At 37.3% G+C, this 26,418-nt stretch overlaps 2 protein-coding genes and 1 long non-coding RNA gene across 3 annotated transcripts; 1 reads left to right on the top strand and 2 right to left on the bottom strand.

The window, feature by feature from the left end:
* Positions 1 to 661: 661 nt before the first annotated feature.
* Positions 662 to 11,556, bottom strand: LOC144653775 (zinc metalloproteinase nas-15-like). Its single transcript, XM_078513876.1, has 9 exons — positions 11,449 to 11,556; positions 10,874 to 11,047; positions 9,019 to 9,142; positions 8,136 to 8,227; positions 7,983 to 8,066; positions 7,442 to 7,584; positions 4,194 to 4,293; positions 1,980 to 2,126; positions 662 to 755 (listed from the first exon to the last, which is right to left on the bottom strand). Exons 1-8 carry the CDS (start codon positions 11,504 to 11,506, stop codon positions 2,020 to 2,022), a joined length of 882 nt encoding a protein of 293 aa, XP_078370002.1. The 5' UTR covers positions 11,507 to 11,556; the 3' UTR covers positions 662 to 755; positions 1,980 to 2,019.
* LOC144653803 (uncharacterized) lies at positions 6,332 to 7,225 on the top strand. Its single transcript, XR_013570827.1, has 2 exons — positions 6,332 to 6,441; positions 6,564 to 7,225. It is a non-coding gene; the product is annotated as an uncharacterized LOC144653803 (long non-coding RNA).
* Positions 11,557 to 15,669: 4,113 nt separating the features above from the next.
* On the bottom strand, positions 15,670 to 26,020 carry LOC144653768 (zinc metalloproteinase nas-15-like). Its single transcript, XM_078513868.1, has 10 exons — positions 25,921 to 26,020; positions 24,549 to 24,722; positions 21,439 to 21,562; positions 20,671 to 20,762; positions 19,729 to 19,812; positions 19,355 to 19,497; positions 18,326 to 18,419; positions 16,672 to 16,746; positions 16,178 to 16,291; positions 15,670 to 15,758 (listed from the first exon to the last, which is right to left on the bottom strand). The coding sequence occupies exons 1-9, from the start codon at positions 25,979 to 25,981 to the stop codon at positions 16,191 to 16,193; spliced, it is 948 nt and encodes a 315-aa protein (XP_078369994.1). The 5' UTR covers positions 25,982 to 26,020; the 3' UTR covers positions 15,670 to 15,758; positions 16,178 to 16,190.
* Between the last annotated feature and the right edge of the window lie 398 nt (positions 26,021 to 26,418).

Below are 26,418 nucleotides of genomic sequence, written 5' to 3'. Positions count from 1 at the left end.
GGGCATTTTTTTGGATCTTTTCAGACCAGGGGGGCGGATTCCGTTACCTCCCTCCCCCCTACCCTCCGTAACTTCCAGAATATTTAAGCAATCACAATAAAACTTAGAGGATAAATAGTATGTCCAAAAATAATAATTTTAATCCTTAATATGCTGAAATTACTCCAAAAAATCCCATTTTTAAACCGTTAATTGATTTTCTTGGCTCTTCGGTCCTTAATTTCTCTAAACTTTGCTAGAAATGCACTTTCTGACACTGCAGTAAATTTTTGTTGAAATTTCCATGTAAAAAATGTACATTCCTCCAAATCCCGGAAAAATCCGGTTTTAGCATGTTAAGGGTTAATATTCGTCACGTGGGATGATTACATCAATTACATCATGATGTCAAAACAGCCGCCATCTTGGATTTAAATTTTTGCAAAACGTCAGAAAACCGCCCAAAGTTACTGAAAAGTACTCAAAATCAATAAAAGGGTGCAAAAGGGTGAAAAAGTTGTAAGCGTTCAAAGTCAGCTCGGGCTCGGACACTGCGCTTTCCCTATTTTATTTATTTTTCGTTATTTAGCCCTTTCCCCTCCACTGAAGGAGCCTTGGCGGAGGAGAACGTGAAACAACAATTTTGGTCGCTATTTTTGGTAACGTAAAAAAGAAGACACGCTGACAGGTTATAATGCCTTTATTTTGCTTGTTAATTGTTTACGTTGTTTTCTATTTCAGTCTACTTTAGCTAACATAAGACTACTGCAAATAACCTGCAAAAAATAAAAGTAAACAATCGTCAACACTAAGGTCGTAATCACAGCGCACGTGCGTAATTTTATCTTCCTTGCGTGAGGGCACTATCCTTTAAAACGTAATCGAGCCAATCTTTACGGCGTGGGGGAACCATTTTATTTTCTTTGTATTACGCTCGTGACAGCAGAAAATTTAAATTTCTTTCAAAAAGTTCAATGTAGAAGAAGTAAAAACATTTACCTTCTTTTTGATTTTAAAAAGTCACTTAAACCGAAGCACGATATAACCTGACAATCTCATTGTCTCCGAACTTTTCTCGCTCTGATTTCCTACAGTATGTTGTAAGAGTTTCTTGTACTACTCAATTCTTAACTGACCTATACATAAGTCGAAAACTGTCAAACTGGGGTAAAATTTACTATTAGCCGTCATCGGAAGAGTCATTATTTTAGGATCACGATCAACTATTTTAAAAAAATGCTGTCAATTTCTTTAATTGCTAGATATATTGAGAGACTGTGAAAAATTCCTCTACGTTGTTACGATAAGATCACCAGACAACCATGCCGTATGCCAACAAACAAATTCCAAAGGAATAGCGACCCTCACCCCTTCAGTTGTTTTGTCACGCTATCCAGCATGGCTGCTTGATAATCGATAAGAGGGGGAAATCGGAGGGGGGGTCAGGGGGGAAAAAAAAAAAAAAAAAAAAAAAAAAAAAAAAAAAAAAAAAAAAAAAAAAAAAAAAAAAAAAAAAAAAATTAAAAAAAAAAAAAAAAAAAAAAAAAAAAAAAAAAAAAAAAAAAAAAAAAAAAAAAAAAAAAAAAAAAAAAAAAAAAAAAAAAAAAAAAAAAAAATAAAAAAAAAAAATAAAATAAAAAAAACTATATAAAAATCACAGGGTTACTAGGTTATTGGGTTATTAGCAAACCCCTAGATTCACCAAGAAAAGCTAGAAATTAACACATCAAACTAAAAAATAAGGACAATGACACTGGGAAAGTTGTAAATATTGTAATATTTTTTTAGAAAAAGTTGAATAATATATTTGCTTACATCCACCCCATTCCCGCGCTGTCCCTTAAAAAAATCCTAGGGCTGCAATAAAAAGGTAAACAAAATATTTGCTAATAACCACCCCCGTTAGAAAGCCCTAATAATTTTAGTAAATGACATTTACTGTATCTGGGGTTGAAACAAAACAAACGAATAATTACACGCAGCCTTTAGCTCTGACTTACCTTGAGCTTAGCATAACTGCTGTAACATTGCTGTAGTAGCTCAGCACCGTCCGCAGGTCTTCTGGCAGTTTGCCTTTACGTAGCCGTTAGAACGGCAATGTTTTCTCCATCCACCGCATCGGCTGTCCTTGTCGACACAGCTGCTTCCTAAAATACATCGGGCGAAAACAAATCTGAGTCAGAAAATATAAAACAAACCTGCTTCTAAACTTGACTTTTTGTATGCTAAGCAACATATATTTACAAGTAACTTGTCGTTACAATGGTTTTTTGAGAACTATTTATAGTGTTCTTTTAGGGGTCTGGAGCCTAGACTGAAAATAATTGATCTTCAGCCAGTAATCTACCTTATTATAGGAAATTAACGCTCAATGAGATTAACAACAATTCTCAAAATTCGCGTTAAAGTCGCGTTAATTTTTGTGAATATTAATAACCGCGACATTATTTAAGTGGAGGGTTAATTCGGACCTAAAAATCCCCTCAAATTCTGGTTTCTGTCAGAACGCGTATAACAGCTAGGAAACAATATGCACACTATTTTAAATCTGTTACGATATAAAAGGCCGTAAAGATATGTCATCAGCAATATTTCCAATTCATTATTGTTTTCGCAAAAGCGGGTTCGGACATCCGTTAATTTTTTTGCACTTCAATAATCGCGTAATTTTTTTCCTATTAATTAAAAAAATTAAAAAAAAAGGGTTTTTTAAAGTCCCCTTAATTTTGCAGTAAAGTTCAGAGTTGCAGGACTCTATAATGTCAAAATGATCCCACTTTATGTTGTGACCATTGGTTTTGACATGATCAGCAATGGCTGATGAATATGGTCACTTTACACAATAGCCTTGACGTGTTCAGAGTACTTAACATCAATTAAGTTACCCAAAACAGCACATTCACCGTAAATGAACAATCCAAAAACGGGCTGTTTATGCGTTCATTAGTCTATTTTGCTTTCGGTCTAAGTTTTATGTCCCATCCCAAGCTGCTTCGATAAACTGATAACCCCTCACCCCTCCCGCATCAATTTAAAGTCGGCACATGTTTCCCTTTATACTGACAGCTTGATGTTTTTTACAGCCTGTGTCAGTTGCTCCAGACAGTAAGGGTATATTGCTATTAAACGACGCTTCAGTCAATCCTAGGACAGTGCTTAAATTCTAAACTGGACTGCGAGGCTTTCTGACTAAAAATGCAAACTTTAGAATATTCCTTTGTCTGTTAATTCCCAGAAGAAACTTGATACAAAAAAACAAAACAAAATATAGAAGTTTGGCAGAAAGCCTCGGTGACATGTTTGAATTTTGTTCAATCGAACGTGGGCTATTCTCAATCATCTGCTTGGAGGAAAGCTGCCTTTAGACAACAAAGTTACTTAGAGAACCTGTAGGCTACATTTCCACCCAATCGAAAAAAGTGTGATCAAATGTTTAAGTATACTACCAGCATGCCCCTATTTTTTCGCAGAGTCCGTTGAGTTTGAAGCAAAAATTTTTTTCGAAGAGTCCGTCGAGCTTGAAGCGAAAACAATTACGCGCCGGGGGAGGAGGCGGGGCCTAGGCGAGAAGCGACCGTCTCCTCCCCCGGCGCATAATTTTTTTCGCTTCAAGCTCGACGGACTCTTCGAAAAAAAAATTCGCTTCAAGCTCGACGGACTCTGCGAAAAAATAGGGACTGCTCGTAGTCTAATGTTTAAGGGGTGTTTGTCACCCGGTTTGTCATTCAATGTATTGATATACTGTACACAACGAATTAAAGTTTAGTAAGTGATGGCGCTTAAGGAATTATAATTATGATAAGGATTTAAGTGATATGAGGTTTATGTCCCATCCAAAGCTGCTGAGGTATTTAACGTTTATGTAAGCGATGTAACTGTCTGTTTATGATTGGATCAAAAGCCTAACCTAGTAACTTGCTGTGTTCAAAACAAGAGTGGTAAATAGTATAAACGAATTGCACAGGGTGATTATGTATCCTTTTCTATTTTTTAATAACACGTAGTTGTGTCGTGCTGGCCTCTATACTATTGGGAAGTATTTGTTATTGCAGTTGAGCCTGCGATAATATATTATTTTGTTAAGACTGCACAGGCGAACGGGTCATCACATCAGTGAACACCTTTCGCCTTGTTTGTGTGTGAAACCGCTGAGAAGTGCAATAACAGCTATTGCGTTCATATGTGGTTGTTTTTAACCAGAAGTTATGATTTACCTCCTCCTCCTCCACCACCTCCCTCACACTGTCTCTTGTACAGGAGGTTCATCTGCTGTGCGTCAATAGTACTGATGCGCTCTCGCTGGCCAAGTGTGACCTGGAAAAGTAAAATAAATATTTGAAACAAGCCGCTCACCTAGCACTGTACAGAAATATAATTTGATTTGGACATGAAAATTTTTTCCTTAATTCTCTCTTTTTTTAGTATCTTGTGTCTTTCCACCGTCTCAAAATATCATTTCGTATGTCACCTATTTAGCGTGAAGATCGAGTTACCGCAAAGTCATCTATACAATCACATGCAGGTACGGAGATATGGAATTGCAGGTAATACGTAGTCACTAAAATTTCTTCATCTTTGTCATAATAATAATACTTAATTCAAACACACACAAATGTATCTGAAAAGGAGGACCATGAGGTTATCCCTATTTAGGTCCCCTAACTAAAATTATAATCTAAAATTTAAAAATTTAAAATTTCTATTACGTAAATAATTAACAATTTAAAATTTAAGAATTTAAAATATCTACTGAGTAAATAATTAACAATATAAAAAATGTAAAATTTGAAAAACTATAACGTAAATAATTAACAATCTAAAATTAAAAATCCAAAATATATATAATATCTGGTACTGTGGCATAAAATTAATGAATGTTCATGCACTTTTTAAGGTTTGATTTAAAAATGTTTACATTAATGTCGTGTCCGAACAAATGGTTTGGCAAATTATTCCATTCCTTAATAATTCTAACAAAGAAGGAATACTTGAATGCGTTACTTCTTGCTGATTTCGTTTGGATCTTAAACGGATGGTTAGCTCTGGTGCTTTTGCTTCTACAACGCTCGAAATAATCGTTAAATTCTAGACCATTTAATCCGAACACTGTTTTATAACATTCTACTAAGGACACGTACTCTCGTCGATGCTGAAGTGAGTTTCAGTTTAGTAGTTTGCATCGTTCTTCGTAAGGCATCTCACAAGGTTTTTGCCCAAGAGCAATTCTTGATGCTCTTTGTTATACTTTTTCAATAGCTAGTTGCGGGCCCAAGAGAGGCCCGCAACCCTAATCTTGACAGTGACCAGCGGATTGCGTTTTACGCGTGCGCGCCACGTTAATAAAAAGCGAACAGAAAACGGAAGTTGAAAATTGTTCTTCCACTAAGAACGATCGGAATGCGAAAAATGTGTCATCACGACAGTTTGTCGTCACCGGAAGAGAAATCTGTTCTCCAAACGATTGTCACATGATCTAGGCTTCTACGGAGTTGCAAAATTACAATTTGCAGACTTGTTTCGGGTGTTGCTTTTGCGATTGCTCTGTTGTTACGCTAACACGGCGCGGATTCCAACAACGGTTATTCTCGAGAATGATACACTGACATATGCGGTCGCGGGTCAATCTCATTCACCCGCGTGCTCGACTCAGTTCACTAAACTGTCAATCCAACAAAAAAAACTCTACTGGTTCGCGGCCGGTTAGCGGCAATTAAGCGTGATTATCATATCGCGCCACGTTAATAAAGGCGAGCAAACATAGCGAGTTACCGACTGAAAAATCACATCTCAATTCACACCGCGTGCTCGATTACCTTCCCAAAACGATAAAAACATCATTCCTTACGTGACGCGTTACTCGGGATATTGTCTTTTGTCCATTTATTTTATTTTCACACTGCCATCTAAAATACGCATTCTCGTACCAGTACCTTTTCTAGTGGTCGGCCCGCACTTTCTAACCTGTGGTTACCACTAGTATATCTTTAACTAGGTGCGGTGACCATACAGGACATGCGTATTCTAGGATCGGTATCACCAATGACTTGTAAAGCATGGAAAAAAATTTCTTTGTTCTTATTCCCAACTGTACGCTATAATAAGCCAAGCACTTTGTTAGCTTTGTTCACAATTACGTCCACGTGATTCGACCAGGATAAATCCCTCGACATGTTAACACCTAAATCTTTATATGAGTCGACAAATTTTAATTCTGTATTTGACAGGTAATAAGGATGTGTACTTTTGTCCTGCTTATGCGTTATTCTCATTACTTCGCATTTCTCAGAATTGAACTTAACTTGCCAACTCTTTGTCCAGTTTTCTAGAGAGTCCAAGTCAGACTGTAGTTCAAACGTATCATCGACATGATTGAGTTCACGGTAGATCTTTGTATCGTCAGCGAACAGTTTGATAGTAGATGTAATGACATTTGGTATGTCGTTAACATAAATCAGGAACAAGGTAGGTCCTGATGGCGTCAATGGTGGATTGTTTTGGAAATTTCTAATAACCTAGACAGAGAACAAACTTACGAAATTCTGATTTGGTTTAATAAGGCTGCTTCCATTTTTGTTCACCAATAGCAAAAGTACTCCGAAGTTACCCAAAAATTCCCCAGAAACCTTTGGAATTTCCACATTTGACCTCAACAGTTCAGAAGTCTTTGAAAGATTCCCGAAGATGACCGAGCTCTTCCGGATAGTTCCGAAGACCACACGACGACTTTCAAGGATTTTCAAACGTTATCGGAAGGACAGCAATTATTGTCCGATAGATTCCCGAAGATTGACAAATACCACTATTTGTCTTTACGGACTAATTTTACCCTTTCTGTTTTTAAAAAGTAATCGCAGGTTCCTTTATTAAATTACGATTAATATCACTTACGTGACGCGGACAATTTCTGGAAAATACTGAAAACACGTGTAGGCTTTTGTCGATTTTGCTGGTATAATTGTTGGCACAATTTAGCAAACCGAGTATAATTTTTAGCTTTTATCTAAATTAAGCATTGCTAGAATAATCTGGCTATTTTGACTTTCATGAGATGAAAAAGTAACGTTATTTCGTTTTGAATATACTTCTTTTTACTTATTCTATTTCTAAAACTTTTGTTAACTGTGGGCTCTGGACTGCCTGTGGTCGGCGTGATGTATCTTGGTCTCAGGCCCCGTGCGTATGGCTTGGTAGTGAGCCGACTGAGCTCAAAGATCTACGATGGCCTCCTCGTCGTCGAGCACTTCCAGTAAGTTCCAGTTCAAATAGTTCAGCAGCTGACAATGTCGCACAGAGAGCTTCAATCTCTCAGGAGTCAATAGATAAGGGTTTGTTCCTTGTTTTGTCATTATTCGACCCGTTCTGTGTTTATTATGCTTAAAAGCCAAGTAGCATAATTTTAATGGAGGGCAGCATAATTTTGAGAAACTATTTTTATCTATCAAATCGAACAATGGCAACGTACCCCAGACTTCTTAGCAACGATTGTAGGTTGTCGATTCTTGCTGAAAGCTTTGCTTCCATAATGCATCACACTGCCGTAATCATATGGAGTCTTAAGAGAGTCAATGGTTTCTCGGCCATACTTGTTGAAATTGAACTTGTTCCCTGTAAAGGAATTTAGTCAGTGTTGTCTAATGTTCAACATCACTTTTCGCCTCATTAATTATGCAAAATCTAACCACGAACATGCTTCAAAATTACAACATAACCAGCTGACAGAACCTGTCCCCCTCCCTAGCTATCTCGTGTAGGTTTTGTCACCGGTGTCTAAATATATATCCTTCGTTTTAGGCACCAGCTAACGTGCGTTTTTTCTTACTCCACGGGGAAGAAACGACTCTAAAATACGTCCATAGACTTTAAGAGCAGAGGAGTTTTGGCGCCTTTTAAGTCGTGTTTAGAAAATCGTATCCAGGGAAGGCCCCAATGTACATCTTACATGAATACTTTAAATAAACCTCATTGCGTGTGCTTAATAAATACAATGCGCTCATCTTACTTACTCTCGATAATGTTTTCCCATTTGATTGTGACGTAGGTGTCCCTGTCAGGACGAGACTGTTCGTGGTAGAAGCCCAAAGCGTGACCTGAAGAATAAACTGAGTTAGTACTCAGTCAATGAGGTTGCGCAGTCTAAACAATCAGCCTACACTTACCAATTTCATGGGCAACAATTCCGTTGTACCAACATCCTGATGCAAGATTGATATCTTGTCTGCTGCCAGTTCTTCCCACGTATGACGAACATCTGAGAATAGACAACAAACTCATCATAACACTGTAGCTTAAAGTTTTCGTTTCTTTTTACCTTTTGGAACATGTTTCGATGTTTCAAACATCGTTAGCAGCCATAATGAATATCTAGTCAAGATTTACAGAATGTTTGGTGTTTCATAACGGCCTATACAATGTTCCTTTAAAAATTTTAATATTCGTTAAATTATAAAAACACAAAAAAGAACAATAGCACTCAATAAGCCTCAATAGTTAAATTTAGAAGTGCAACCATAGACCAACATGCTCAACTTGTTTGTTAATGACTTTCCAACGTTCAATGTAAAAACTCTCTTTTTTAAGTTTCTGAGTATGACCATTCATTGTGAAACAGGAAGCATCACAATATTTAATACCAATCGCACTGTGAATCATAAGCATATATTTATTATGGCTAATGATGATTTTTGAAACATCAAAACCTGTTCTAACGAAACTCAAAGCGTTGCAGCCTTGTTTTTAAAATAATTGGGCATGTACAATTGCGCTTTCATGGATTTAACTTTAAGACTGTCTTCAAGTAGGGCATTTCACCACTTCAAGATTATTTTTATTCTTTTTCCTATATATGCTTTGCATTCATCTTTAACTAAAATACTTTAGATCAACAGTTTCCATTACTCAAAATAGCAATAATTACTTAACGTTTTCACTGGTATAGGTTGGTTACATACTATTTACATACAAGGGAACACATATCGGCATGCATGTTGACGACGCTCATGTTTACAAATTTAAGTCTCACTAGATGTATGGTATACTTACCCTGAGCCTATTTTAAAGTATGCATATGCTGCTTCATTTGTCCTTTCCTTGAAACGGATACAAGTTTTACTGGTCCATTCTGCCATTCCCCCTCTGATTGCATTCATAGCCTTAGAACTACGAGCTTTTACGAAATGAAAAAAAAAAAAAAACAGGTGAGATAATTTGTTTCGATCTCATACATCTCTATAAACTTTAACAAATTAAAGAAAAATGTAAGTGGTTTCACAAATACATGCAGAGCGGAATACCAATTTAAAAATAAAGACTGTACGGACAGTTACTCGAGTAACAAGGTGATCATCAGATCTCTATAATTATAATCTTATAAACTTTGATCATCATTGTATCAACACCCAGTTTCCCCTCTCTCTGTTTCCAGCTGCAAAATTTAGGACGGAATCCAACAGGAAGTCGAGTAATATTATTTTAACCTGTTACCTAGCTTCTTTGGGTGGACTAGTGGTCTCATCTGCCCAAGGGCTTCTGTGTGGCTTTCACCCCCATGCGTCATCGAACTTCTCATGGTGTGAGGAGTTACCACTATATTCCCCAGATCATTTGAAATTATTCTGCTTCTGGTTTCGGTAATAATGTGTTTTTTACAGGAGCGGATTAAAAAGCTAAAAATGTAATACATTATCCGTGATAACACCGACAACAATTTCTTATCAGAGCCTGAGAAAATAAATTTCAAATTCTGCAAAAACCATGTAACTATAGGTAAAATCTCACATGTAGCTATTTTGTAAAATCGTCTTTAAACTCAGTGGAACTTCTAAATTTGTTTTCGATGTTTGGTGTTGTTAGAAATGATTGCTTTTGATGAGATATTTGAAACAGCCTAAAACATAAGTTTGCAATAAGACGTAAATAATGTTGGTACATATTTTGTCCAATTAATACTCAAAGTCCTGGAGGATTCCGTCTTAAACACTCTATAGAGTGAATTCGTGTAACCCGTTTTTTATATGCTAATGGGCCGTGTAATATTTTAATGAGCTGTACAAGAAAACAGAAAATTGCAGACAAATCTTAAGTATTTGCATGCGGAAGTCAGGTTAAAATTCAAGGATTTAACAATATGTAAAAACCAAAACAGATAACGGAGCTTAAAAATTATCATGCCTTGAATTGAATTTATATTCTACATTGCGTAAAGAAAAACAAATTAAACTTGACTGTAACGCAATTCTGCGCGCGCAATCCAATGGGGAGCTTTAGCAAATCACGATGACAAACAACTTTTGTTTAGCAAACAAACGGTTTAATGAGCAGGAAAATAGCTGTGCATGTGTTCTATTACTCCTTGGCAAATTTATTTACCATCTTCTGAAAAACAACAACGTAAAATGACTAAATCCTGCGTATTTTGAACCAGACCGCTAATTTTTCAATTTAGGTTGAACATGTTCTTGAAGTACTGAAAAAAAGACACTTCCTGTTTATACTTATTTTCTGTATAACTATTAAAGTGATTTCTTTGAGGTCTTCTGACCACTCGTGGATTTTTTTTTTTATTGTACACAAACATTAGAATATTATACGACTCATTAACATATAAAAAACGGGTTACACGAATTCACTCTTATACCTTCGAACATGTTCACAAAATAACACGATATACCTTAGATGTTGATTGCTAATGAGTAAATAAGTTTAGGGCTTAATAACCTGCTTTGGTTAGTGGTAAAACTTGAATTTGATCTACCTTCAGTAGATCTATTGCTCTTACAGTATTCAAGTCATTGCAAAATGCGTTTTTAATAAGCTCCGAATATGTTTATTAACAACCTGGCGATTTCACTTATATATGTTAATAAATAGCGAATTTAAGCTACTGCTGTATACGTACTGAGGCTAGAGTCAATAACATACGGCATCACACCGCCAGGCCACTGTCGGTCTTTAGTTGCACCTCTTCCAAGTGGATTGTCGACATCCAGTCCCATATCGGCTGCCATGCGCTGTTCAGCTGTTAGGAGCATGTCGCCTTCATACAGATCTGGGTCATCAATACCCTCATTCTCTGGAGCGAAACACAAAAATTTGCACTGTTTTTTCTTTTTTTCAATTTATCCACCGACTGTTTCTACTGATTTTGAGAATGAAAATCCAACGCTCTTCATCGCCAATCGTTAGTGTAATAATTAAACATCCCATTAGGGAGGGTACGTCAGGAAAGAGGCGTGAACTCTACGGATGGGAGGCGAGGAAAGAAAGGGCGAATACGCGATTCCCAATGCTAAATGGGGGGAATCGGGGGAAAAATCTCACGACATCGCGTAATATTTTGCAAACGAAATAGCACAGGGGTAGGCCAGAACCACTGAGGAAGGGGCAAGAACTGCATACATAGACATTTATAAGTTAAACTTACACTCAAAGTGCAACACCCTGAGCTATTTTAACTAGTGATAGAGAACTTACCGTCAGGATTTTCGGCGAGCGCCATTCCACACAGGACAAGGAAGTACAGCCACTTCATGTTGCTTCTTCACGGTACCGAAGTAGTGTGATAAAAACGACGAAATAACCGAGAATTTATGGATCAAAAATGTTAACTCACCTGCAGAGTGTATCATCTCTTTGTTTGAGGTAAAAAAGCAATAAAGTCTTGTTCAAATGCATCTGCTGCAGATGAAAGACGAAAACTAGCCAAATAATTCTCAGATTTGCACCACGTTTACTTTTGGTGATCATGTGAAAGCGGGTGTGTGTGTGTGTGTGTGAGGGGGGGTTCGGAGGAAGGGGGGGGGGGGGGGGGTATTATAGCCATTGATATAACAGTGTCTCACAATTTGTTGTATCCTGGGCCAGATTATCCGTCTTTGTCTAGCTCATTCCTTCCTAATTCGTCATTCAAGGCGCAATACTGCTTGGTACTACCAAAAGCTTCCTTAGAAAGTCCATTAAATACGAAGGGCCACACTGTGAAACTTACTAAAAAAAGATAAGATAAGATAAGATTTTAGGTTGTTAATTATTTACTTAATAGATATTTTAAATTTTTAAATTTTAAATTGCTCATTATTTACGCAATAGAAATTTTTAAATTTTAGATTGTAATTTTAGTTAGGGGACCTATATAGGGATAACCTCGTGGTCCTCCTTTTCAGATACAATTTGTGTGTGTTTGAATAAAGTATTATTATTATTAAACTTTATTTAAGTGTCAAAACCTTGTAGCCTGGAAAATAATACCATACTAATTAGGGGACACGGCTAAAAACTAAAAGCTACACTAATACTAAATATAAATACAATAAAAATATACATGTATATAAGTCACATAAAAATGTTATTATAATCTATGATATAGAAAAATGTTTAAATCTTAATTGTTAAGAAAAAAAATAATAATAATAATGACTTGACTTGAGAGGCACTATGTGCAGCATAGGATGCATCCCTTACAGCCACTGTCCATTAAGGTCATGAAGGGAAATTTGCTTGACCTGCATCTGTTAAAACGCTTATTTCTCAGCTGTTATGGGTGCGATTAAGCTCAAATTTTACAGAGACATAAAGAAATGATTAAAGATTGTGAATGTCATCTTTTATTTGGTCGATTGCCTTTAACGGCGATGTTATTGCCTCGTGAGTGCCAAATTGGGAAAAACATGATTTTGTGGCAGAGTTTGCAGAACGAGCAGGAGACAGCACACTGTGATCTTGTCAAAAACTAATCAGTCAATACCTCTAGAGTGTCATAACAGAAGCGGATTTTTTAATTTAAAGTTTGCCAGCAAGTTACGGCGGATTAAGTTCGCAAATTTGAATTTAATGACTTCTAGCGCTCTTTTAAAATTCCGCTTCTGTAATGACACACTACAGTATTCATAGTATACCTATCTGTAGTGACAAGTCATAAACTTCTGTATCCGCGCTGTATTCTCTGCCACAAAATTGTCGGAAAAGTCCAAACTTTGAGATTTCCGAAGGTGTCCCGACCTAAATACGATCATTTTGTCAAGGAGAGATCTAAATATGGTAATTATATTCCACGCTTTTATGGTGAGAACAATTCGTTTTTAAATAGGACACGATTGTTTACGCCGAATATTTTTGTGATTACTCTGAGTTGCAGAAATATTCAAATTTAAATGAAAATAAGCTGAAAGACTTCCTACAAATATGAACCTGATATCGTTAAGTGTTGTTTTAAATTGGTTAAAATATCAAAGAAACAGGGATTTTTTTACAAATCACGCGCACGCGCCCATATTTTTGTCCAGTCAAAAATATCTCGTAAAGTTGTCGATGTCAGTCGTTGTACATCGTGCATACGCTTTAAATAAATGCATAATGATGAGCCTAAGGTGTCCCCCGCGACCTTAAGCGAGTTAGGCCCGGTTCAGACGCCGATCTTTTCAATTCATGAGCCGAACCTAATTCCTCGAATTAAGTACATGAAAAGATCGGCGTCTGAATCAAATAAGAACGGCTATTTCAATTTGGAACGGCTCACCCGTTCTTCCCGGCTGGCTTGGCCGAGAATTTCGCCTGTGGAACGCCTTTGGAACGGCTTTGATTCAGACGCCGTACTTTTCATGTGCCGATCCTAATTCATAAATTATTATAATGTATTTTGCCAGCAGTTTACCTCAATTATTAGGAACGGCCTCGGAACGGCCAAAAAGGACGGCGTCTGAATCAAGTGGCGTACTTTTGTCAATTTGTGTTTGTCCGAATTCGAATTGAGTTAGGCTCATGAAAAGTACGGCGTCTGAACCGGGCCTAATATCGCTTTTGCGAATACGGGGCCCGTATTCAGGCCCGAGTTAAGGAATCCTTGGGAAGCTTAAAGAGTGTCTTAAATGAAAATAGCATATAAAAAGGCTATGTTACTGTAATGTTTTAAATGTGTTTGTAATTGTAATATTTTAAATGTGTAGTTTTAAGACACTACCACATCAGCTCTGCTGCGACAAATTCTTCGTGTATTATTGTTATTATTAATAAGCAGATAGTTCGTTTAGACGAATAATCCGTCTTGTTGTCGTCTTTATACTAAAACGTATAACCAGACGTGGTAAACACACTTATCCAGGTTTGTTCAGACGAATTAACTGCAAATATTCGCAACTGTGTGCCTTGTATAGGTCACACTGTCGACTGTGATGGACATCAACCGAAAGATGAACTTAAACTGGTAGATAGAAAAAAATGACACAGAACGACACGTTCTTCAAAAAAAAAAATGACACAGAAGAGCTCGGGAGCTCGTAAAGACGTGTACGTGCATCCAAGTTCGAATTGGAATTTGGAGTGTTGGTTTTTATGAAGAGAAGAAAACCGGAGTACCCGGAGAAAAACCCTCGGAGCAGGAACGAGAACCAACAACAAACTCAACCACATATGGTACCGGGTTGGAATCGAACCCGGGCAACGTTAGTGGGAGGCGAGCGCTTTCACCACTGCGCCACCCCTCTGCGCCCCCAAAAAATGTGGATAAACGTTTGCTGAAAGGAAATGAATGACAGAAAAAATGATTTCAAGATCAACCCCCCCCCCCCTCTTGTCACTCCCCTTTCATCCTCTGAGTTTCCTTTTCAAATACAACGGACATGTATGATCTGATGATATTCCAGCTGGACTCTGTAGATAGCAGTTGCGTCTGTTTAGTCACCTATAATTTGTTTCCCTTTTATTGATATTTGTAAACCTGGTTCCAAGCAATTAGTGTGTAAGCTTTCCCAGTGAAAACGTTAGTTCAGGTTGACTGCTGCAACCTAGCGTTGTCTAGTCTTGTCTGAAAACATGAATGATGGTAAAATACAAATCTACAAGAAGCAGCGAATTTATTTCACATTTTTGGCACTGTAGTTGCTCCGTTCCCCTGAAGCCCTCTAAGTAGTACATAAAATATGAGCGGGAGATCTGTATAATAAAACCTTTTTGGGTTCCGTCTAAGGATGCTTTTTATCTTTCGCCTAATCAAAGCAGTCGGAAAGTGAATTAAAAGGATGTTTTCTATATGCCGGCATCAACGCTCAATCGCTGACTGTGCTATCGATCGAAGCGATCGATAGCATAGTCGAAGTGATATGTCACGACTCTGTGCGTTCAAACTGAATAAAGGTTACGAGCATACGCAAATCTTGATTAAGCTAGTTTTGATCGCGAAGAGTCATGATCTTTCCGCACGAATATTGTATGAAGTTGACGCCGGTGGACGTCCGTAAACTTCTCGCCACAGTGTAAAATGTTCTTAAAATCACTTTCAAAAATGTTTTTGCTGTATTTTCAAAACATAGTCCTTTCACTTGCTTCATGCTCTTCATTTTAGGCTTAAATTGTATGTACATCATTCTTCTTCAAAAAGCCGTGCGTAGGTTTTAAGATTTTGACTTCTATAAAGCGCCAAAGCAAGTTTTATCAACGCTACTTGACCAATTTGAGTCCTTTCTTCTCTTATTGTGAGCAGATTATGAATGATTAATGATGTCAACGCATTCTGCCCTATGCTTCAAGAAGAAAGTCTCTGTTTACAATTTGTCCCTGAAGCATGTTAAAGTAGCTCAGTGAACCGTTCAGGAGAAAATTTGGCGGGAATAACTCTTCCGGTACTAGAAAATAATGCTTGTTTTGTTACTTCTTCAAAGGTTTCTGAAATATAATTATAACATACACATGACGCAATAGATAGTTTTATTTTATTTATTTTTTTTATTTTGTATTCTGTTTTACTCAGCATCGACACCTGCATTAATGGTGAATTTCCGGATACAAACAACCTGCAAGATTTGAAGAAAGAAAATTAAAAAAGGAATATTGCAGATAAACGTTTGTTCGTGTAGCTGTCGACAGATTTACCTTAGTATTTTTATCTTTTACCCTACTATAAATGATTCAGAATTTTTTTAAAAACAACCAATATCATGTAATCTATGACACTGTTAGTCATATAAAATGGGCATGTATCCATCTATTAAGATAGCACTATTTTATGATATTTGCAGTCAAAGGAAATGCAAAGTATCTTTATCCTCAATTTCTTCATTTGTTGATCATATTCGTGCATAAGTAATGACTTTAACGTTCGGGTTTGTTATAACATGTTTAAAAGAAGTTTAATGAAACAGCTGAAAGTCTAAGTGAGCGCAAAACTGGAGGGCTCGTAATTCACTACAGACAATAACTTGCCTAGACTCACCTTGCTTGGCAGGTCAACACATGTTACAGGTCTTTGGGCAATTCTTTTTTGCCCATTCCTTATGATGACAGTCATAAACCCGGCACCAGAGGAACGTGTCTTTACAATTGCTTCCTATAAGATAAAGAAATGAGAAGCTAATAAATTATGGCAATAAACATTCATGGTGTGTATATTATACCAAAATTTTTTATGTTCTCAGAAATTCTTCAATAGTGATTTTAAGAATCCAGAAGAAAACCGAATTTGAGTAATACGAGTGCAGCCAAACAATTTGTCGTGAACACATAAATTCCTTGAAAGACCAAAGCGTTTATCAAAAAAAATTAAGAGCCGGATTGGTTACTATTGAATTAGCACCAACACTTCCTAACCCCTATCTCTTCTATCTCTTCAGTCCAATGAAGGGACAATAAAGTAGTAAGGTGTGTGATGTCTTTCTCGTAAGCGACAACCACAATGATTTTTTGGCAAAATATTATATTATCACCAACCTCCTCCCCCTCCGCCACCCCCTGGTGTTGTTGGTCGTGTGGTTGGTCGTGCTGTAGGAGGCAATGTTTCTGGTCCTGTGAGACAGAAATAGAAAACAAAACTCAAACGTATTATCTTCCGGTAATTTTATGGTATAAGTTTTACTGAACTGAACTGATCATGATATCAGGCGAGCAAATGTGGAGTATTTTCTTGGATAATACAGCCCTACGTTTCCTTACTTCCTAATGGTCTAGTTTTTTTACCTGATCAAAAGCGTACCTTTTTGGTACGCTTCGGCGGCATATCAGGCGAGACTAAATGAGTCTGATATGAGCCGAATTGTACCAAAAAGGTACGATTAGGTATAAATCCGGTGATATTAATCGCTCTGTTGAACCCATGCTTGCCAGGTACGTAGTGTGAATTGTGTTAACCTGTTTCCATTGATACTTTTTGTGGTCTTCAACACTTTTATCAAGGTCCACTTCTGACACTTTCACTGTTTTGTTTAAAGAATTAATTTCTAAATTTTCAAAATCAAAATTTAGCAAAAAAATTTGAAAACAGCGACTCAATTGTTTCAGTCTAAATGTTTCAGTACTCGCCGGCAAACATCGCGCGGCAGCGCGCTCAAGTTTAGTTTTGGAGGGAAAGGTTTTCTCCTTTAACGACCGGAAAACACCTGCTAAATTTATATTACGAGGTTTTGTTTAATTGGAATAATAAAACCACTTCAATTTATCGTACGTTAACGCTACTTTACTTGAAAATATATGACCATGATATGGTGGCATATCAGATATCGTAGGATATCAGGACAGTAGATCGTGCTTCTGATCGGCTCTTGCGAATTACCGCTACGCTCTTAGTCCTGACCTGACACCTGACACTTCAGGCAAGTGCTAAATATCGACACTATAAAGGACAAGAAATTAAATGAAGGTAACCGAGTTTTTGAAGTTTTACAAATCGAATTTCACAGCGAACGTTGTTGTGTATTTGTGTACTTTTCCCACTGTAAAAGCCCTATTAAATTCATTTTGTGGATTTGGAGCTCTGGACACATTTTAAATGAATAATAAAGCAATTATTGAATTCGGCTTTCGGATGAAAGAAGAATTATATCTGCACAATTCTTCATTTCATACGTACTCTGCTTCATCCAATAATTGCTTATTACACGACAAAAAGAGCTGATAGGATATTTCAGTGGGCATCCGTGGCCAGTTGCAAAAAAGCCAGAATTCGAGTTTTTGGGGTAAGTTTTGATCACGGGAAACGAATTTTCAGGTTCGAGTTAGCGGGGAATTGGAGTTATCCGAATTCCAGTTAACCGAGTAAGTTAAGCAGCTGAAACATCTTTCCGCCGGTCCACATATAATAGTGATTAAACTCGATCGATCTTAGAATCTTGATCTTCTTTTATAAAGCAAAACCTCCTACTTGGAATGCATCTTCTAATTCTTAGAAGGTCGAAATATCTACATAACTTTAGAATAGCTAGAAATCATTCCTTGTTCGATAAACTTCTGTCTCTTATTACCACCTTTAGCTGTCAATGCGAGTTCGTTGCGAAACATTATATCTTATTCTGCCGCCAGAAATTGAAATCCACCCGCATATAATCCGATGACAACATGACTTGAAAAAGAACGACTGAACACAAGTTACCTCCTCCTCCGCCGCCGCCGCACTCTCCCTTGTACAGAAGGTTTCCCTGCTGGGCATCAATTGTACTTAAACCTTTCCGCTGACCAATTGTTTCCTGCGAATTAAAATTAGAAAATGATGACTTGTACTTGACAAATTTTAAAGTAGCTTACAAGAATTATATACCTGGAGCGCTTTCCTTTTAAATGGAAAAACCAATTGTTTCTGTGGGAATTTGAATGGAACGGGCCTTTCCGCAGGAAATGTTTCGGAAAAAAGGAATACCTTTAGAGGTATTCCTCTTTTTCCGTTTTCCTGGTGTGACCGGAAATTTACTGTTCCATTTGCTACAACCAGACCGTTCGTTCGCAGAGCAAGGTCAGCAACTGAACCTAAGAACGCTAAAATTTATCTGTCAAATCGATTCAGAATTATCCCAAATTCCTGTCGAGTGTAGATTTTCTTCTCTTAGAGCGAGGGTTTTCACTTGAACTTTTTTCAAGGCTTCATGAAGAAGGAAGATATTAAATGTGGAAAAGTTTCACCTTCGATCACCATGTTTTTTTCGGACCCAGGCTCTTCGCAGTTCTATCGAAACAGGAATTTTCAAAAGGAACAGCCCTTTCCGTTCCGTTAACGTGATGAGAAGATTTGCACTGTTCCATTTGCCAAAAAATTCTCACCGAAATTCCGTGCAAATAGAAAGCTCCCCTGACCATCAAGTGTTTCTAATATTTTAAACAAGAAAATTAGACATTTTTTTTTACGAGAGCTTGCTTAACTTACTACAATGTGATTGTGATTGGTTGCAGTAAGAAAAGTAAAAAAATATAAGCAAGTAAGTGCAGATCTTTAAGCAACGGCTTGGACAAGAAAGCAAATTGTAACGTGTTACACAGTTTCGTAAATCGTATTAATATTTTCTGAATGGCCCACATCGTGAAACGCGATGATAACTACCAATAATTTCAGAAGAAATGTCATTAAACAGCCCTTGCTTGTCAAGGGTATGTTAATAAAATAATAGTAACCAGTCCATACTTAACGTACCCCAGATTTCTTAACGACGATGGTAGGTTGTCCGTTCTTTGAAAACGACGTGGCCCGATAATGCATGACACTGCGGTAGTCATAGTCAGTTCCAAGAGAGTCGATAGTTGATTTGCTATACTTCTTGAAATTGTTCTCCCTTCCTAAAAAAAATGTGAAATATTGTAATAAAGTACATATTTCTTTAAAATGCACTGCGGGCGTGATAGAAGCATGCCATGTTACGAAAAATTCTAAGGTAGGTTTAAAATATGTGAGACCGTTAAACGGAAAATTCTTTCCTTAACTAACTTTACACTCAATGCATTAATTTAACATGGATCATAAAATGACCGGGCTCATGCAATCGGTTGCTATTTTCGTGCCCGACTTACCCGTCTTAATATTTTCCCACTTGATTGTGACGTAATTGTCTCTGTCAGGGCGAGACTGTTCGTGGAAGAAGCCCAGGGCGTGACCTAAAAAAAGGGATAAAGTCTCAGTCTGACTAGTGAGAGTGCGTAGAATCCTTCTTGGTGCTGAGCGAACCTAAAACCCGTCCGTACTCCGCTAAAGATTCTTTCCTCGATCAATACCTCTACTTCTCCAATTAAATCGCATGCTTCGGCCGAGAAACAATACATAACGGATGTCTCTTTCAGAACAGAAATTAAGGAGTTTAAGTAACTTCGTTAGCAACGCAGAGGACAATGCCAATTTAAAAAATATATATATTTATCTTTTTTACTCATTAAAATTTCGTCACAATCTGCATCCATTCAGTTTGTCTATAATCGGTGTCAGAGATACCCTCTAACTGAAAATGTAAAAAGGAGATTTCAATTCCAAAATTTCATAAATTGGCCGTTGTAGTTCACGCTGCGGTTGTAGTTTCGGGATTTTTTTTTTCTTTCTTTCAGAAAACGGCAAAGAAATAGAAATGTATCAAAATATAACGCAAGTGCAGAGCCATTGTTCTACTTATAGAAGATTAGCCAATTTAGCAATCTTCTCCTTCCCGTGCCGTTGTTATCCTGAGCGTTTTGGAAATAAATTTATATTTAGAGCACACGGCCTCACTGTTCTGTTGTTGTTGTTGATGATGATGACGATGATGACGATGATGACGATGATGATGATGATGATGATGATGATGATGATGATGTTTGTTTATTTTTCTTGCTGTTGTTGTTGTTGCTAGTTTTGATATACACTTAAAAAGAAGCGCTCATATGATATCGCTCTTACAAGCACGCCCTCACGTCAAAACGCAACTTTCTGACCTATACAGAAACTAAGCGGCAATAGTTTGTGCGTTCGTTTTCTGTTACACTGACCAATTTCGTGCGCTACTATTCCCTTGGACCAACATCCTGAAGCAAGATTGATATCTTGCTTGCCTCCAGTTCTCCCCACATATGATGAACACCTGGGGAAAAAAAAGTACAAACATTGAAAGATAACTTTACGCTTCCTACAGTTGAACGATGCTGACTTTAAAATGAATTATTTTGTATTTCGATGTATTAACAGTCCATCTGCTCGTACAAAGTACCACTTTGTATATATAATGTTTTTTTACGTATACGTTAACATATAGAGGATCATACATGGTTGCGCGGAGATATGAAATTTATCACTCGAGTCAAGTGTTGCGCGAACGATTAAGATATCGGTTTTGAATACGAGAAGATAAATTTCATTTATCCAAGCAACCATGTATTATTCTGTTTATTATATAAACCTACTAATTACGATGTTTTGACGATTTCCCGAAGATTTCCGACCATTTTCCGAAAATTTCCGAAGATTTTCAAAATGTTGTCCGAAGGTCGTACGAATGATTCCGAACATTTTCCGAACTTTTTCGAAAATTTCCGAAGTTTTCCGAAGATTGCCGAGGAAGATCCGAAGATGTTTCAACCTAATATCAATAAAATTTGGCTTATTGAGCATTGAAACACGGCAAACTCTGCGAACTGATTGGTCAAAAATGATATCACACATGTGTGAATATCATTTTTATCCACACGTGAGATACTATTTTTCTCGATTTGCTACCACTCACTATACCACTGCAGTTTATATAATAAAATACAACTTACCCTCCACCAAGCTTAAAGTTTGCATAAGCTGCTTCGTTTGTCCTTTCCTTGAATCGTATGCAGGTTTTACTCGTCCATTCCTGCATTCCTCCTCGAATGGCCGACATAGCTCGAGAACTACCAGCTAAGAGGGGAAAGGCAAAAATTAACCTTATGTAGTATGACAATGACAGAACACGGTGGGGCCAAACGACCCCAAAAAGGGTCATTTAGACTAACTTTGCTTATTTTCTATGGTTTTTGACCAAACTGGGCGGATGAACTTGGGTTGTTATCTAATTCAATCTTTTGTTACAATTGACACAAAAAGTCAAATTATGACGTCATAATTAATGACGTCACAAAAACGTGTTATGGAAGTTCTCTAATTTCGAAAAGAAAGTTACGTGGTTTGAAAGGGCTTGGCTAGAGGAGTTAAACACCGAAAACCGCTTCTCGCTACAACAAATATTTCTCGAGTTATGGCAATTTAAAGAAATTTCAAAGTCCCCCGGAACCATACTTTTCTTCTAAAATCAATTTCTTTGATTTATTTTTTCCAATTTTAATCAATAAAGTCTAATAATTTGGCAAAATAGAATGCTAGGTGTTACCAAAAATCGTATCATTTTAGATTTTTAGTTTTTGGCTGTAAAACGCTACTATACGCACTCAAAAATATTGATGACGTCACGATTATGACGTCACAAAACTGGTTTTGAGTGACTAACACTGGTAGGAAAACGTTTTATTCAGAGTTTTTTTGTTATTCGTATTCTAGTCATGTAGGACATCCAATCTGCAGCATAACTAGAATCGTGGGCACCAAGAAACAGCTCAAATTTGGCAAAATTACCCAAGGGGGGTCCCCATTTTTTGGCCAAGCATTTTTCAAAGTTCAGAATGTCATATCTCATAGAATTTTTATGATATCAACAAACGGTTTTCAGTTTTAAACTCCTCTTGATGTGCTCTTTCGAAAGCACTAAACAAATGGTGTAAATTAAAAACTTTAAATCAAGAGTATGATATGACGTCATCAATTGTGACGTCATATTTTGACATTTCATGTCAATAATGAGATCAAAATAATTTGCCTGATGTCCTCTGTTCACTTGCCAAATTTGGGGAAGAAATACCTCATACAATTACCGTTATGCTAAATAATGCTAAATTAGTCACTACAAATCGCACATTTGGGGGGTGGTTTGGCCCCACCGTGAAATGGAAGTTAGAAGTTAATTAAATCATTAGAAGACTCGAGTGCAAATAATTTGTACTCCATTAGACCGGTGACACAGGCTACATGCAGTCCTCTCATTCCTCCTGACCGCGCGAAATATCAAAAAAGTGGAATGAATGAATGAAATACTTTATTATAGTGTCAGTGAGGTATTTAGCGTTAAAAAAACTAATTGGGGACACTATTTACATTAAAATATATCTAAGCTACATAAAGTTAAAAATATTTACACTTAAATTCTAAGAAAAAAGAACTGTACTACATAGATGAATAAATAAATAAACGAATAAATGACAACAGAATATAAAATTTTATAATAAAAGTAGGTGTAAGATAAAAATTGCAGTTAAGGATTAAAAATTTAAAAATTTATAGCGGAAAGTCGGAACTTCGGGAAAAGAAAAGGTTATAAAATAATAACTTGTCAAAGAATTTAGTGTGCAGTATCGCTGTTTATTATATGACTAGCTCCGTGAGCGGTCAAGATGAAACGAATTGCGTGCTCTGATTGGCTACCCGAGCGGTCAAGATGGAGCCATCTTGACCGCTCGGGATCGCCCGCTGTGTTCCCTCAAGCAAAAAAAAACTTTTCTGCTCCGTCGACGCTACTACAAAAAGCTTTTCCGTCGTAAACTTGAGCTATGAAACCATTTACCGAAACAACACAAATATTTTCTGCCTGTTTCTAGCGAAAGAGAGTCCTATTACAAAGAAATAGGTCTTGAAGCGAACGAGAACAAACTAATTTTAAAAACAACAAATGTTAACGAATTTCGTGAATTATATTTGCCACAACAACCAGCTATAAATACAAAAATTAAAACGCAAAGCGACTTGAAGACATGATATCGGTTTTGTTCGGCGGAAAAGGGAGAGAAGTCTGACAGTGACATACCTGAAGAATAAAGAATTTGGCAAACTTGTCGTTTGTGTAAATCTTGATAGAGAAAGCGGTCGGCACGGCGAACCAGGCAATGTAAGCTTTTAAAACATCTTTTCACCAAAGCCTCTAACGCTCACGTCGAATAAGGTCGGGTCGAACATTTAAATCAATGATGTAGGAAAGTTCAAGCTCTTCCCGTGAATTTATAAGTCCCAAACGCTTTCAACAATCACAATATTCAGCTCGTGTCACCGTGACGGCAGGCTTGCACCACTAAAGCGTCTGAAGCGAGCAAATACTCTGCAAAACGTCCAATAATCCAAAGCTGGCGGCCAGATGGAATGGACATTCTTGTTTTAAGGCTTCAAACCCAACGTTGATTTGCAATTTTAGCCATTTCAATATCCTTTTGAGGGTTAAAAAGAGGTAAATTTCGCTGTTGTAGCGTCGTTTTATTTCGTCTCGATTCATTCAAGAATTTGACAGTCACTCGTTAAACTTTTAAACCAATGAAATGATTTTAGCGTGCGCCATTGATTGTGCATGCAACTGGCTTCCTTTTCAGTACTCGAAAAAAGTCATATAATAAATCCTTTATTGACCAAGCTTGTTCGGTCAAGAAGGCAGGATATTGGCCTCGTTCCTATTTTGCGTGTTTATGGACCGAGACGAAGTCGAGGTCCATAAACACGCAAAAAAAGAACTTGGCCAATATCCTGCCATCTTGACCTCACTCTTAGTCAGTAACCCATATATATTTTCAATCTTCATTTGTATATTGACTCACCCTTTGGGCTCGCTAAATACTGCGACTCGTTAACGTATACAAAGAGATTACACACAAAAATGTCTAATAAGATACATTGAATGTCTGACAGAGTAAGCTGCTTAGTCGATGTGATTGTAATTAAATCCTGGAAAAGTTACTACACAATTTCGCCGGTGAGTTATTTTAAGGATGTTTTTATGTACATATGAGGCTAAAAATCGCATCAAAATACTTACAAAGACTGGAGTCGATAACATAAACCATCACACCGCCAGGCCATTTTCTGTTTCTAATTGAACCTCTTCCAAGTGGTTTGTCTACATCCAGTCCCATCTCGGCTGCCAAGCGCTGTTCAGCTGTTAGGCGCATGTCTCCCTCAAACAGATCCGGGTCATCAATACCAGCATTCTCTAGGGTATAAACAAACAGGCAATGAGACTGATAGACTGGCAGACAGACAGACAGACAGACAGACAGACAGACAGACAGACAGACAGACAGACAGACAGACAGAAGATAGACGTTAGACAGCCACGTTAATGATTGACGGGAAGAAAGGAAGGAAGGAAGGAAGGAAGGAAGGAAGGAAGGAAGGAAGGAAGGAAGGAAGGAAGGAAGGAAGGAAGGAAGGAAGAAAGAAAGAAAGAAAGGAAGAAAGGAAAGAAGGAAGGAAGGAAGGAAGGAAGGAAGGAAGGAAGGAAGGAAGGAAGGAAGGAAGGAAGGAAGGAAGGAAGGAAGGAAGGAAGGAAGGAAGGAAGAAAGAAAGGAAGAAAGGAAGGAAGGAAGGAAGGAAGGAAGGAAGGAAGGAAGGAAGGAAGGAAGGAAGGAAGGAAGGAAGGAAGGAAGGAAGGAAGGAAGGAAGGAAGGAAGGAAGGAAGAAAGAAAGGAAGAAAGGAAGAAAGGAAGGAAGGAAGGAAGGAAGGAAGGAAGGAAGGAAGGAAGGAAGGAAGGAAGGAAGGAAGGAAGGAAGGAAGGAAGGAAGGAAGGAAGGAAGGAAGGAAGGAAGGAAGGAAGGAAGGAAGGAAGGAGGGAGGGAGGAGTAATAATTCATATTGCCGAATTTTGTATAGTATTAAACACCAGAAAAAGGATGACAAATTTTGATTGGCATGGTTGTAATAACAACTGCGAAAAGATGGAATTTTTGGTGACATTTTCCCATTATCAGTGTCCCTAAGAAAAAAAGAAGCCAATGCTTTTTTAAAACCCAAGCAAACCACTTTTCCTAACATTTTGATAATTAAGTTAGTTAAAAAAAATTTCAAACTTAATTTCATTTCAGTTTTGTTCACTTCTTTTTCAGTAATTTCCTTTTCACCCAAAACTACGATTTTGATACGTAGTTCTGTCTTTCGTATTTACTAATCTTTTTAGTTTTTCATTCTTTTATGACGGAAAAAAGACACTTTTCATATCCCACTTTCAGTATTCATAATATTTCAAAAACAGTATTGAACGTTTTGATTTACTCATTTTCTGAAGGAGGGTTAGCTAACCAATGTTGGCGAGTGTGTCTTTTACAACAAAGAGGCACGCACTTACTCTACCCGCAGTTGAAATCTCGGCACCTTGGACAATTTAAGTTTTTTTAGTTGAAGTAAAGCTTACCTTCAGGATTTTCGGCAACAGCGAGCGCCACAAACAGCGAAAGAACGCAAACCCACTTCATGATGCTTCTTCACAAAATGAAGCAATGAAGTATAAAAAAACAACTGAGTGGCTGTGATTTTATTGATAATATTGTCAACGCACCTTTAAAGTTGAGTCAGCTCCTGTGTTTGAGGTTTTCAACTTCTATTTGAAGATGTTGTGTACATTGGAATGGTGTCAAAGAATGATGACAACTTATTTAAATACATCGTCTTCAGTCTCCACTCCGGCTCAGTACAAACTTCAAATGTTTGCACAGCATTTGTCCAACGCACTATGAAAGAATAGCTTTCACCACTCAATACATTTGTAATGATAAACAAATTATTGCAACATTTCTTTCATTGCCTTGTAAGTAATGAAAATCAATTACTCAAATCGAATGAAGCTAAAAAAAGACCAAAACCTAAGAGAGAGAGATAGGTGTTGGAAGAGACGAAATGACAGATCTTAGGA

Source organism: Oculina patagonica, chromosome 5 (genome assembly GCF_052425735.1).
Source record: "Oculina patagonica isolate OP01 chromosome 5, crgOcupat, whole genome shotgun sequence".
Classification (NCBI taxonomy): Eukaryota; Metazoa; Cnidaria; class Anthozoa; order Scleractinia; family Oculinidae; genus Oculina; species Oculina patagonica.
The sequence above is the reverse complement of the archived record's forward strand: the minus strand, read 5'-3'. Positions and strand labels throughout refer to the sequence as shown.